This window comes from Macrosteles quadrilineatus, unplaced genomic scaffold (assembly GCF_028750875.1).
Source record: "Macrosteles quadrilineatus isolate MER2022 unplaced genomic scaffold, UCM_ALF_1.0 Scaffold_7__1_contigs__length_78375512, whole genome shotgun sequence".
In the NCBI taxonomy this organism is placed as follows: Eukaryota; Metazoa; Arthropoda; class Insecta; order Hemiptera; family Cicadellidae; genus Macrosteles; species Macrosteles quadrilineatus.
Genome location: NW_026542600.1, coordinates 47,121,850 through 47,135,708, shown reverse-complemented (window position 1 = coordinate 47,135,708; position 13,859 = coordinate 47,121,850). Strand labels below are relative to the sequence as shown.

At 32.4% G+C, this 13,859-nt stretch overlaps 1 protein-coding gene across 1 annotated transcript in view; it reads right to left on the bottom strand.

The window, feature by feature from the left end:
* The window catches only part of LOC128998678 (membrane alanyl aminopeptidase-like), a 38,215-nt gene extending 28,865 nt beyond the window's left edge, over window positions 1–9,350 (bottom strand). Inside the window, exon 1 of the mRNA XM_054424911.1 lies at window positions 9,213–9,350. Coding sequence (XP_054280886.1) covers window positions 9,213–9,291 — 79 coding nt within the window. The 5' untranslated portion in view covers window positions 9,292–9,350. The remainder of the gene's footprint in view (window positions 1–9,212) is intronic.
* Window positions 9,351–13,859: the final 4,509 nt, after the last annotated feature.

The following is a 13,859-nucleotide window of genomic DNA, read 5'->3' as shown; positions in this document are numbered from 1 at the left end:
ATTATACACAGAATAGACTTACCATGTAATGTAAAAATTTGAAGCCAAAAAACGTGGTGCAATCTGTGGGATAGTCACCAACTAATGACAATATTCTGGGTTAAGTGATAAATCAATCAGCTGTTTGCTAAGATACTGAATTGGTTTGAATTAATATTCAACTCAATAAACTAGTAAACTCAGGTGAGATGGTCCTGAACTTCGTCTATTATCTTGGCTTCAAACTTTTATATCACATGGGAAGTCTATTCTGTGCATAGTCAATGATAGTACTGTCCTCGCAGTTTGAATCTTCTTCTTGTGTTGATTTAAATTGTTGATTTGCTGATATTATTTTTTACAGTCAGTGCCATTTACACAATATAAGCCTTGAAACAATAAACTGTATCAGCAATCTGACACATACTTTCTCCGCTTTTAACAAACCTTATGGGCAAGGGGTGGGAGTAACTACTCTTTTATCGGGAAAGCACAAAATTTGCAGTAACTTTGGACCATAATTTTTACAGAAATTGGTGTTATAGTTATTGTTTCTAAACTAAAGCAAGCCACAAATATACATCGAGGACTATTTGTTATTTATAATTCATCCTCAAAATGCAGTAAGTTATAAAGATTGAACCAATCGTCACGGCGGTGTCCCATTTTAATGCGCAGCCGCGTCCCTAGTTATAATTCAAAGCACATCTGACATATAGGCAATAGGCATAACGGAGTCACATGACATAACGGCACTGCCTACTGGCACATAAGTACACTTCTATAGCCAAATACAGACTGTTGAGTACTGGATAATGTGGCAACGTAGTTCCAAGAAAATGTATTATTTTGTATTAATTTGTTTTGAAGGAATACACTAACTATTTCATTATTTACTTTCATATGGATGTATAATATTTTTAATCAAGCAGGATATAAATGCATGCTATGTAAGTTTTTATTCCTTTACAAACTATTTATGAAAAAACTTCGCCCATTTAATTTAAACCGTGAAAAATATGATGCAACAAATATGGGGCTGTTTGTAATTTGATAGATTAGCGAACCCTTCTCTTCATTAGCAAAGAGAGGGGGGAGTTTTGAGGGGGATGAGAGTGGATTGAAAATAACTTTAAGAATATTATGCAAATGTGGGAGCTCTCAACGGACAGCGCATAAATAGGTTACATGCCAGATATCATGTCTACACGCATTTTCTGGAGTTGTGTCAAAATATATCAAACAACCTATTGACTTTCTTATTTTTTCACTTTCTACCCCTTACACATAGTATCAGAAAGTATTGTTTTTTTTAAGGTTGTTTTTTTTTATATTTCCACTGTCATGTAGTCAGTGATTTCTGTCTTGTTAGATTACTAGAAGGTCACATTGTTTTAGTTAGTAGAGTTTTTTTATATTTTATCTTTTGTATATTTCATTATAAACTTGACTATTTCAATGCAATGTAATTTTGTAATTCTGGAATAAAGAACTTATGACTTATGACTTATGACTTATAAGGGTTGTTTGCGAGCTAATAGGAGAATGTACATGTCAGAATGCTGATAATGTTTATTTAGTAACTGTACAATTAGGGTGCAAAATCTGCTTAGGTGTATTACAGATTTTCTGTACATCATATAATACAAATGTCTTATAGATATTATGTTTTTCTTTGAATCGTCACTTGAAGGTTTAATGGACAAATTAATACTGTGAACTCCCAAAAAAATTACATAAAATAAAACAAATCACGTCCTAAATTCTTTTAGCCTATTTGTATCGTTCTACAAAATTGTGGGTTAATAACGAATTCATTATTTTAAATGTAGAGACATTACAGCACAGTGATAAATTAATATGAATCCCGTAAATATCAGGTTCAATAATTGCGTGAAAACTTAATATATATTGTTCGAAATTCCTTTATCCAAAAAAAGTTGTATTGCATCATCTAGCGACTTGTCAACCAATTATTTTACACAAAACTCACCCATTTCAATATTTACACCAAAGAGCAAACGTTCTTGAAACTTAACTAAAATGGAAATGTTAATGTTTTGTTTATTCAACGGCACGGGCATTATTAGCATTATTTGGGAGGTAAGTTTTCAGCACACCATACACAGTATTGATTGGCAGAGGCAGAACAGAGAAAACAGCTGTTTCTACAAACGGCAAAACTGTTTAGGAATGTAGACACAGTCAACAAAATGTTAACAGTTTCGCTTTGAACTTAAACCTAATTGCTTTTCTACGCACTTATCGGCAGATTAGGCAAGGTATATGCTAGTAAAATGATCCGTTAAAGGACAAGAGGGAATTGTATACTTAAGTATGAGCTAACTACTAACCAGGCCCTCCTTTTGGCTATTGGAGTTAAAAGTAAATTATTTTTAGAATTATTCAAACTATCTCTTTTTGTCTTATTAAATAAATTAGTTAAAATTTTCTCTGGGACAAAGCTAACAAAAGATTTTTTTATCTACGCATAAAACTAGAGATCGCCCAGTAGTTTAAATTTGACTAAAAGTTCATCAAGGCACATTTTTAGTTTGTTATTCTCGAACATCTTGGGCTAGCATTTTCTGCAGTATTTTTTTGTAAAACATGTATATAAATATTTGTATTTATGAAATTATATAAAATAAAGTAATGCTAAAATAAATAACAAAATAAAATATATATTGCCCATTAAAATAAAAGATACTAGAGAACTAGAGGTTAAATGCTTGGTAAAAAGTTGTAGAGTGAGTGAAGTTTAAGCTTTATTCTTAAAAGTTTACTTTACTGCTTTCAATTTAATACAATGGAAAACTGCAAAATAAATATAATCTTTTGCATAGCTAATAAAATCTACTTATCCTATTATTTATGTCTACGTGGATTTAATAATACTTATACATTGCCAGTGTACAACAAATCTTGTGTGCAATCAATATAATATTGTGAAATAAAATTTCACCGGTTTCGATAGTTAGTTTAACTTGAAATTAAATATCAGGTTTTACCTTTTATGTTTCTTGGAAATTAGATTCTATTTGGCAAAAGGCTTTTAAATATCTAAATACAGTTTATATTGAATTATCATTCTTTATTCTACTGAAAAACTACATCGGTCTTCATAGAAAGGCCTTCCGTCCTTATAAGCTATCAATCAACCATGTGCATGTGCCTTGACACCTCTACAATGTCTAAGGTCAAATCACGGACCTCGACATCGAAAAGTCACCGCGGGAGACTCCAAGAGTCAAGCAGTGAACCGAAGTCGCATAATAAATATTCCAGTTTAGAGTGTCACATAAAATTTTACATCTTAAAAATAAATAAATCAATTACAATTTGATGTAATTGCTCAAGAGTTATCTCAGCTTCAAGCAGGGGGTGGGGGTGTAAAACATTTTCATGAAAGTACCTTACATTATTACATTAAAAAATCATACAAAATGTGAAAATGAAGCATGAAAGCTGCTAATTTAAAGACAAGTTAAAGTACCATATCTTAAGTGTTTTAACACTATTACTTTCTTATATTAACAAAATCTCAGATAACTTGAAATACCCGATTCAACAAAGTTTTTAAATGTCAAAATTTAAACCAAACATAGTCTACATTCACCCGGTCGTGACGCATCATCCTCAAGTTACCATTAATTAGTATTATTATCGTTGTAAATGTACCTTTTTTATGTGACTATGTTCGTGTTCGTGTGCGTGTTTGCGTGTGAATGTACCATGTGTGAATCGACGACCTTCTGATGAAGTGATTATTTTGACATCCAACTGGACGCCTGAGGATGACTTCTGTATGAAGTCGAAACTAGTTGCGTGACAGAAATTGCGACTATTGGATTACTAGAAGCAGGTATTTAAACCAATTTATATATTCAACGTAATCCGGAGGCTAACATCAAAAATAAAAAAAATAAAACATAGTCCATTGTCTATCACGTTTCTGGTCTCTTGATGACAATTTTAAGATGTTTCAATCCAGCTTAAGTACTAGGGTTTCTTTGTTTATCATTTGTACATGCAAAAGAAATCTGTGTTTTATTCGTATGAGCTATTTGTTTCTTATTACTTAACCAACTAAACAACTATTTCAACCAAATACAAAACTCTGACTGTGCGGCACTGCTTTTCTGATGGAAACTAAAGAGAATGCAAAACAGTAAAATCCACCTTAAAATAAAAGATAAATATTTTATGGACATCGGTGCAGTCAAAAATTGCCAACATGAATCACATTGAAACACGTTTTAGGGCTTACAATTGAATGGAGGTCTACTTTGCCATATCCATTATGAGGCCTTTAAAAGTGAATTAAATTCATTCCTTTAAAATATACGAAGTAAATAATCGATAAGTAATTAGAAACTTATCAATCCCACACTCATACTTCTCCAAAAATTCAATCATGTGAGGGAAAGTCTTAATCCATTAGAATTCAGAACATTATGCATTCTTTGTCACTAACACAATGGCAAAACCTTTTTGATCATCATTACATGGAGTAGTTTAGTGAAATGGACCATCCCTTTGAGTGGTTTGCAATGATAATCAGATAAATGTCATGCGCGATTGTAACAGTAACGGAAAACCCCAGGACCCCTCTTAAGTAAGAATAATGGCCTCTAATCGGGAGGGTGAAGGGTTCAAAACCAGCTGTTAGGGTGTGTTGTCAAACGTCAAACCCGATCCGGGCGACGCGTGTGGCCAGTGATCCTTAAACAAATACTGTACATTGATTAATCACAATCATTGACGTCAAAGAAATGTTGTATTTGTGGGTTCCACTCATACGGACTGGGCAATTCTCTGTGGAACCTAAAAAATCCTAAATTATTGAACCTTTAAAAGTGTTACCATGAAACCCCTATATGAAAACCAAGTCATGGCTAGTCTTTTTGCGATCGATTATATTTTATGTATTTGAAATTATTGTGAGATTGTGTAGCCTATTAGGAAGCTAAGTTCAACTTTACTTTACTAACCTTACTCAGTACAAAATTTCTTTTTAGTATTTTCTAGCTATTTTCTAGTAACGAGAAAATATTACTTTCTTTATTTTCCAACCAATTGAGTTTTCAATTGTTAAACGTAGGGGTTTATCCCGAAATCTTATAGTGAATCTTAGCGTTTATTAACGAAAATCACCCTAATGGTAATTCTGAGCCAAGTATGGGTCAACTTCAAATTTTCTCATATTACCGTTGATTGTTCTTTTGGTTAGTATTTACTGAAAAATGCAAGAATTTTTGCCGGAAAGCAAGTATTCGGAGCAGGTGACTATTTGAAGGTCAAAGGCCGTTCCACGTTGTTATTCAATATCAGCCGCTACAAATCAGTTAGGTTAGGTTAGGTTTGGTTTGGTTAGATTAGGTTGTAATGATTTATTGCCTGTCATGGTCTTTCTGAATAATTAGTTGATACCTACAACATATGTTTTATTCTTTATTTAAAATATTGTAAATATTGTCTTTGTTCCCTTTGTTAAATACAGATCAGTTTATTAATTGTCTTTTAAGTCTCTTGTCTTTGATATTTTAACATTTAGCAGTATTTAAAAAACAAATCTTTTTGCCAGAAACATGAAATAACTGACTAAACTAACCTAACCTCCGAATACTTGCCTTCCGGAAAAAAAGTCTTGCATTTTCTAGTAACTTCTTACCAACCGAACATTCAACGGTAATATGAGAAAAATTGAAGTTGACCCATACTTTGCTCAGAATTACCAACCTAATGAGTTTATATCATAGTCATGGTATCGTTGTTCTTCGGTCTACTGATTCCTTTCTCTGTAAAAGACAGTGTTTAATTATCAGTCCAACCACGTTAAACTTGTAGACTTTTAAACTTATATGTAACTGCACTGACAAAGTAAACTTTTGAGTGAAAATTAATCTCACCTATTTGGAGATCCCTTTGAAAAATTACTGATTGCACTTTTTTAACGTATTTTATTGACACGAACTTTGAAGTCATAATAGTCTGTTGTGCAATCAAGCTCCATAGACCATTCTAAAATTCAGAGCTATAACACGGATTCATATAAAATAAGAAAATCCCCGATATCTGGATTTAAAATACAGAAAATTTAATTCAACCAGAGTAAGTATTTTAAGAGGGTTGGAATGGATTTTGAAACATTTAGCATCAAACAGATCTGATTTTCATCGCAAATTGATTTTTATTCCAATATTTGATGGGCTAGATCACCATGACGATCGAGCAGTCACTCATTAAAACACAATGAAACTATTAAACTGCTGTTAACAACTACGGTTTAATTTACTGATAGGCCGACAACTACCATTTCCAATAGGAAGGTTTCATTTTAAATCATTAGTACATTCCTCCATTGTGAGTAAAGCATTGAATAATATAACACTATTTCCTGACAATTGTCAGATTTATTCCCTATTTAAATAAAATTAGATTGGTACTTTCGTATTATACGGAGGCCACTTGTTTTACAGCGCGCCGCGGCGGTTAGATTAGGTTGGGTTATTATAAATATGTTTGTAGGACTTTCCTCGTTTCTTTATGAATCGAACTATACCAGATGAGTCATAAAAAATTATGATAACCAAGCCTAACCTAACCGCCGCAGCGCGCTGTATATGGGTAGCCTCCGTATACGAAAGTACCATTAGATTTAACGAGTACGTAGGTTTGCTGCTCAGGGAAGGAAAACGTGTTTTCAGTACGATACATATATCAAATCTTTGTCGAATAGTGGTTTTGACCTCTGGGGACATCAAAATAAAAATTAAATTTGTGCCGGGCCTAAGTCTTACCGTAGTAGCAACTGCCCCATCGAAAAATTCGCTAAATATCTTAAATGACTGCCGTAGTTTCCGATTAGCCTGTTGCAGCGACAAAACTTTCGCCAATTCAGGGGTAAAATCCAAGATGATGTTTTGCATACGATGTTCAATTACTTCTTTGGAATTGTATTGTACCTCTATCCTCAATGTAAACAACTTTTAACCGTCCCTGAATCTATTCCAACACACTAGACGCTTGTCAACTTTTGATTTGATCTAATAGCTATTTAAATTAAACCCAAATTTGTTCGCTTTTACATTTCGGAACTTGTCACTACACTTATTTGATTTAAACCCACCTATGCAGACTGATACTATATGTCTCATTTATGGATGTTAAAAGTAAAAAAAAAAATATTTAAATATTTAAAAAATATTAATAAAAAATGTGATCATTCCATGAGAGTAGATTTAGTTTGTTAAAGGAAAATAGATTAAATTATGTAACTCCTATATGATATTAAAATTACATCAAATAATTTTGTGTTTATTCAAAATGAAAGGCAGGATAGGACGTATATTAATAGTCTAGCTGTTAAAATCTGAATATGTGAATGTAGGTAACACAGCAACATTAGCAATATAAAATATGTTAAGAAACGTGATCAAGATATTTGTTTAAATTGGAGATACTCGTAAAGTATATGCAAACATTTTAATTGAGTCAGTTATGCTTTTACAGTCTATTGTTTGCGCTTGAAACAAACACTACTGTATTTTATTTGTAACCATGACGATAATTAATGACCAGAACAATTTCAAACAATTTAGTAGTTTTGTTTACGAACGACATTTAAGGTGATTAGTATTAAAATGTTAATTAAAAATATATTTGTTTATAGCTAAAATAATATTATGCAGAGAAATACCCTTAAACATTAATCAAACTAGCTAATTTCAAATTTAAATATTCCATTCTAATTTAAATATGCTGAATGCAAACTATATCCTTAATAATTGTTTTAACGATTGAAATTAAATGAATAATCCAACGATAAATCAATAATCGAATGTAGTTTGTAGTAAATGTAGAAGAAAATATATCGAAATGTATTCTCAACGTTTACGCGGAAATGCTTTTTTTCTATTTACACAAATAACAAAAACCAAAACTGAACTCTTGTATTCTTATCGTTTCGAAAGATGCATTTGTATCAACTGGTCAGCAGTGTGACCACTGATTAAGTAAATAATTGATAAAGAAAACACAATTATACTAGGTTAACCAAGCACAATTAAAAGTAGTTGCTTTATACTAAATAGTAAGAGTTTCGTTATTTCATCGACTTTCTTGCATTATTTAATAAGACAATTTTAAACCCTTTATTAACATCAAGTATAGGCCTAATTCACTAAAAGTTGCAAAATAATTTTAACTTGAGTATGGATTTGTTAATCACCTTGTTGACATTTTATAATTCTTTTTAAGAGCAGAAGTTTCGTCTGTTTAGATCTATTTAGTACTAGAATGTGCAGTTCTGTCTTGCATTGTATCATTATTTATTCTGTGTGTGTTTTTAATTGAATTACATTGTTCTCTTTACTGTATGTTTGCAACGTATAGGCCTAATAGTAAACGATGTTGGGGGAGTGAGCTGGTCTAGTGAGCACGGGACTTCAGTCCAATAGGTCCCGGGTTCGAATCCAGACAAATCACCAATGTATCTAAGTGATAATGCCGCAACCCCTAGGTCTAGCCTGAAGTAATATGAAAAACAATCCCGGGCTCGTGTCTAGCGACCTATGACAAAAAAGTAGATGTTTTGATTAAAATGCTTTGAAGTTTTGTCAGCTGTTAAACTAGTATTTCTTTTTTGAATGAAATTGAAGATAAATAATTAAATTCCGTAATAGATTTACAGTAACAACAACAATTTAAAAACTCGTGGTCAAGTGTCATATAATGAAATTTTTGAAAGGTGGTACACTTGAATAAATGGGTACAAATTTCATTAACAATTAACAATTTGAAAAATATTGTGTTTTTTTACTTTTAATGTGGCAAGTAGTCTTCTTATCTTAGAGTAAAATCTAAAGCCTTTTTGGCGTGAGTTAAGTATACGGGGAGTTAAGTATACGAGTGTGATGATACCCAGTTTTAGTTTAACGCTGTTTCCTCGTTTATTAGGGTGTATTATTTCAGAGTGTGTTTTACTCTTTAATCACACAGTATATACCAGGGATTATAAAAAAAAATTGTTTAATTTCTTCAAAACCATGTTAATTTAGTAAAATAGCCTATAAGGAAATTCATCAATGCTCTCTAACGTTACCGGTCAAAACATGCGTTAAAATTATTTTTACCTAATAAGGATGGTTAATCCTTAAGGCAGTATGTTTACCCTATAAATATTTTTATAACGTAGGTACTGTAATAGTAGTACTAAAATATACATTTACCAGTGAAATTGTCGGAAGAATCCAAATGGGAGGCATCGATCTTCAGATGGTAGGCAGTCGGTGTGGACTCTCCAGACATCAATTGGGAGCGAAGGGATTGAACCGTGAGCGCGAGGACCAAGAACCACCCGGACGACCGCATGGTAGACGACTGACTGACTGACTGAGCTCTCACTCTGTTAGTTTGGAGGTGGCGGAGCCCCCATGACTCACCACACTGGCGCTCCACACAATAGAGTCCACTATCATCCCTATCTTACACAATTATGCTGCATAGAGCGATATTTGATCTACTCGTTTGGGTTCACATTCCAAAATATTTGGAAATCGAGAAGCTCTTATCCGAATACGCGGTGATTGTGGATAATGATAATGAGTGGAGGTAATTTGAGTAAAGCATTAATCCGAATAGCATCAATACGTCACTTGCTTAACGGCTTTTCAGTAGACGATATTGACAATTACAAAAACTGATTTAGAAATGCGCTTTGAATATTTTGCATAATTTACTTTTCTTCATTTTACCTTTTGTGAAATTCAGAATGAGTATAAGCTTCAAGAGGTACCTAAACTGTCTTCCTTTTTAGGATTTTTATCTTATTAAAATTTTTTTCCTCCGGACTTTCATTTATCATCCATTGACTTTGACCACAGATTTTTCCGGTTTAATAATATATTTAAATTCTCGTCTTATGTTTACTTTACTTACTGCAGAAGTACCTAATAAGTAACTATATTGTATATTAGAAGGTTAATAGCCCGGTGAGTCTACATTTGTATAAAAGCTGTCTACAACCCACACAGCACAGGATATTCCCAGGCCATCCTGACCAGTTCCCAAATATCCCACAGAATATCTCTAGGATCACTCAAGGATATTGCACATATCCCACTCAAACAAATGCATTTTGGGGATTTCCTTAGGACTTCCTATGGATATTCTCGGTAGGCTACATTAAATCATATTTTATAGTATTGGATGTATTTTTTCAGTGCTTGAGAAACGTAATTTAAAAGGATTTCAGTCTTATTTCGAATTAACATTACTAATGATTTATAAAAATGAATCAAGTTTTCCGATTATATCCATAGGACATCCTTTGGAGATCTGTAGGAATTTCCCGTGGGGCAGAGCTCCTCAGAATAACTATCCAACTCAGAATTTTCACCTTTTTATAATAATAATACACCTGCTTATGATAATTATAATAATAATGAAAATATTTTTTAAAATTAAAATTCTTTAACTTTTATGAGAAAATTGTATTAGTTGAACAATTTAAGGGGAAACATTAATTAATGATACAACAATTATACTAACATTATTAATGGTAATTAATTATCTATATTCGAATACCAGTATCCTCTCCAACTCCCAGAAAAGCAGTTCAACAACTTGATGCATAAACAGAATCATAGTGTAAAAAAAATATTTCATTATTATTTTGACCATTGCAGCTGTCGGCTCCTCTTTAACTGCTTGAAAACTTAACATTTCAACAATCACATATAGCTCAGAGGTAAGATAAGAGGTCCATAAGTTGAAGGCGTCCGGTTCAAAACCCATCTGGTGAACAAAAATATAGTTTTTTTTTTTTTAATTGGTATAATATGAACTATTTATCAACAAAATACTAAACTCATAAATGTGCTTTTCAGACTAAATCTTTATTATTTTGTGTTTTGATGTATGATATCTTGACGGGATATCCCAGGGATCCGGATTTAGGCGGACATAGGGATATCCCAGGGAGAGTTCCCCAGGAAACTCTGAGGACATTGAGGGATATACAGAGGATATCCCCCATATCCCACTGCGATATCCCCAAGACATTCCAAGGATCTTTTTGTGTTGTGTGGGAAATTATTATGAAAACTCAACCAAATCTTCAATACATCAATGCATGCATCAGTTTAACCTCAAATAGGTATTTCCATGTCCCACGTAAAATGCCTTAAGGCTTTTAAGCCATCAAACGATATGGAATTGCAACAATGGCCTAAAAACAAAAATATGCAAGTTCATAATTCAGTCAACTGTACAAAAATTTTATAAATATATTGCTAAAACTTTTACTCCACACTACACTATTTTGACGAACTTTCCGCGCAAGGATTTAGTCCCGAAAACAGCGGTTTGCTGCCAGCTTATTAATCAAATGGGGTTTTATTACGTACTACTGTACTGTAATGAGTTTTACCGGACACCAATCAGCTGATTATACTGTGCTGTATTTGGGTGTCAATGAGTGGCTATAAACGAAAACATAACCTCTCTTAAGAGGTTATGATTGGTGATTTTTAGTCCTTTAGTTGGTGGTAATATATAAGGATCTGTACAGATTTAGTAGTATGGCGTAAACTATCGTACGAAACCCCTCCAAAATGTGTTTACCGGACTCGTATGGTAATCCCGTACTCGACTTTGTCTCGCACGGGAACGACCACACTCGTCCGGTAAACACATGTTTTCAGGACTGGTAACATTTACTATTTCGTTCGAGTAACAAAAATCTACTTTTTACTTTTACTTTTTGAACAATACACCTATTTTTTTTTAAGGGAAATTGTCAGGCAATGGCTGTGTAAAAAATGTTTATCTACAAAATTGTAACATCTGCCACGAAACAGGTCACAACTGCATATGAATCATAGACGACCTTTGATTTACACTCTTATGAGTCACCTCCGGACGGACTAAAACTTCGGAGTCAAACAATGTTGAGTTTCCTTATTGAAAAGGTTCCTAGAAGAACAATTAGTAAACTATTTGTACTCTAATTTAGACCTTTAGAACTTTTATCGAAGCACTTTTTTCCGCTAGTTTATCGCGTCTATATCATTTGCACCATTGAAGTTTTAAGGGATGTCCTGGTTTCCACCCTAAGAAAACCTAATCCAATTCGACCTAAAATAACCTAATAACCTAATCCTAAACAGGATTTTTGAATAATTATATCATTACAACCTGAAAACCATAGTGGTAATGAATTAACGGAAAATGTCCTTATCGAATCAATTAAGGAAACTTTGACGCATTCTTGCATTACCAATCTGGCCCTAATTAAAATTACAATTTTAAAAATTCTCTAAATTCCGAAAAAACATAAACTAAATTTGTTTAATTTTTATCGCAAGACATGGGGCCTGAAATCTACAATAAACTGACTCATAAAAGATTGACTCTTTAACAACATCTAGAACTTATTAAATATAGCTATTGGTGGAGACATTTAACTGTAGATTTTTTAAAAACACAATAACCTATTTCAAAAGAGAATTTTACTATTATAATTTGTATTTTGATAATGATTAATGCTATGGCTTTTACTTGATATAAAGTTTAAGATATTTTGACTCCAAGATGTATAACCTATCAACTTATAAATTTTATTGATGTTTTAAATTGTATAACAATATAAGAGATTTTCTTCCCTGTTATGTACCATGCTTACTTAGTACAGTACAAAGAGTGGGGGATTTTCGTTTTTTAATCCATGCGCAATCAATTATGATATGTACTATTAAGTAGGGTACTGTCAATCGTTAAAGATCGAGGCTGTATTATTTTGCCATCAGTTTTTCCATGTTTTAAATTTTTTGACTGTAAATGTAATGAGTAACAGATTAAATAGAACGAACAAATTAAATAATTGAACATCCCCCAATCATTGAAATTATAGTTATAGTTGCCCTTTATATAAAATAATATTATGTAAGTATGAGTTACAAGTGCGTATGCTTTAAACAAATACCCCGCCGCAGCAAACCTGCAGACTAAGCGAATTTCCATTCGCCTGATTGAATTTACACTAAAATGTCTACTTTAAAATATAACATTTTATTCCCTACTTAAATAGAATTAGTTTAACAAGTACTTAGGTTTGCTGCATCTGGGAGCGTAAGTGTTTTTTTTTTTTTTTTTGTAAAATGTTAACAGTTAGTAAGAAATAAAAACATTTTCCAAATTTGATCAAAATATGTTCATAAACAAGCAAACTACAACAGTTTACTTTTTCTCCATAAGAATAATATGGTAATTTAAACCCCCGTTCCCATAGTCCGATCATGCTGGTTCGCGAACTCGTTCGAATAAATGTAGGTTTACACGTTTGCACCAAATTTCATCAAAATCTGATCATTTTTGCTCGAGTTATCGTGCTAACGGACACATATATATGAATTTGAACGGATGGTGTTTTTGGCCTCTAGGGACCTCAAAACGAAAAAAATCAGTCCCGCATCCAGGTCTTACCATTAGTACTACGATAAAAATACAACTTATAGATAAAATTAAAATACAATCGCCTTTTAACAATTCTTATTTATCTGATTCCTGCTTTTCTATCCTACTTTATTTGTGGGTGTTTCATGTTAGTGAATGATAACATTGATAAGTGTGATGTTATCGACTATATGGTTTTTTATATTGTTTTAATTACTAAACATTTACGCAAACGATTTAATAACCAAAATACGAAATTGCAAAACATTAGTTGTTTACCTTGCAGAAGAAAACTATGATGCCAAATAATCTTTAACTGGATTAATGATTTATTTTGTTAATTTACTTTTATTGAGTTGATGAAAATAATTTAATAGGCAACGCAGGCCAAGAGATTTTCTGATTTGTACTTAATGTCGAAT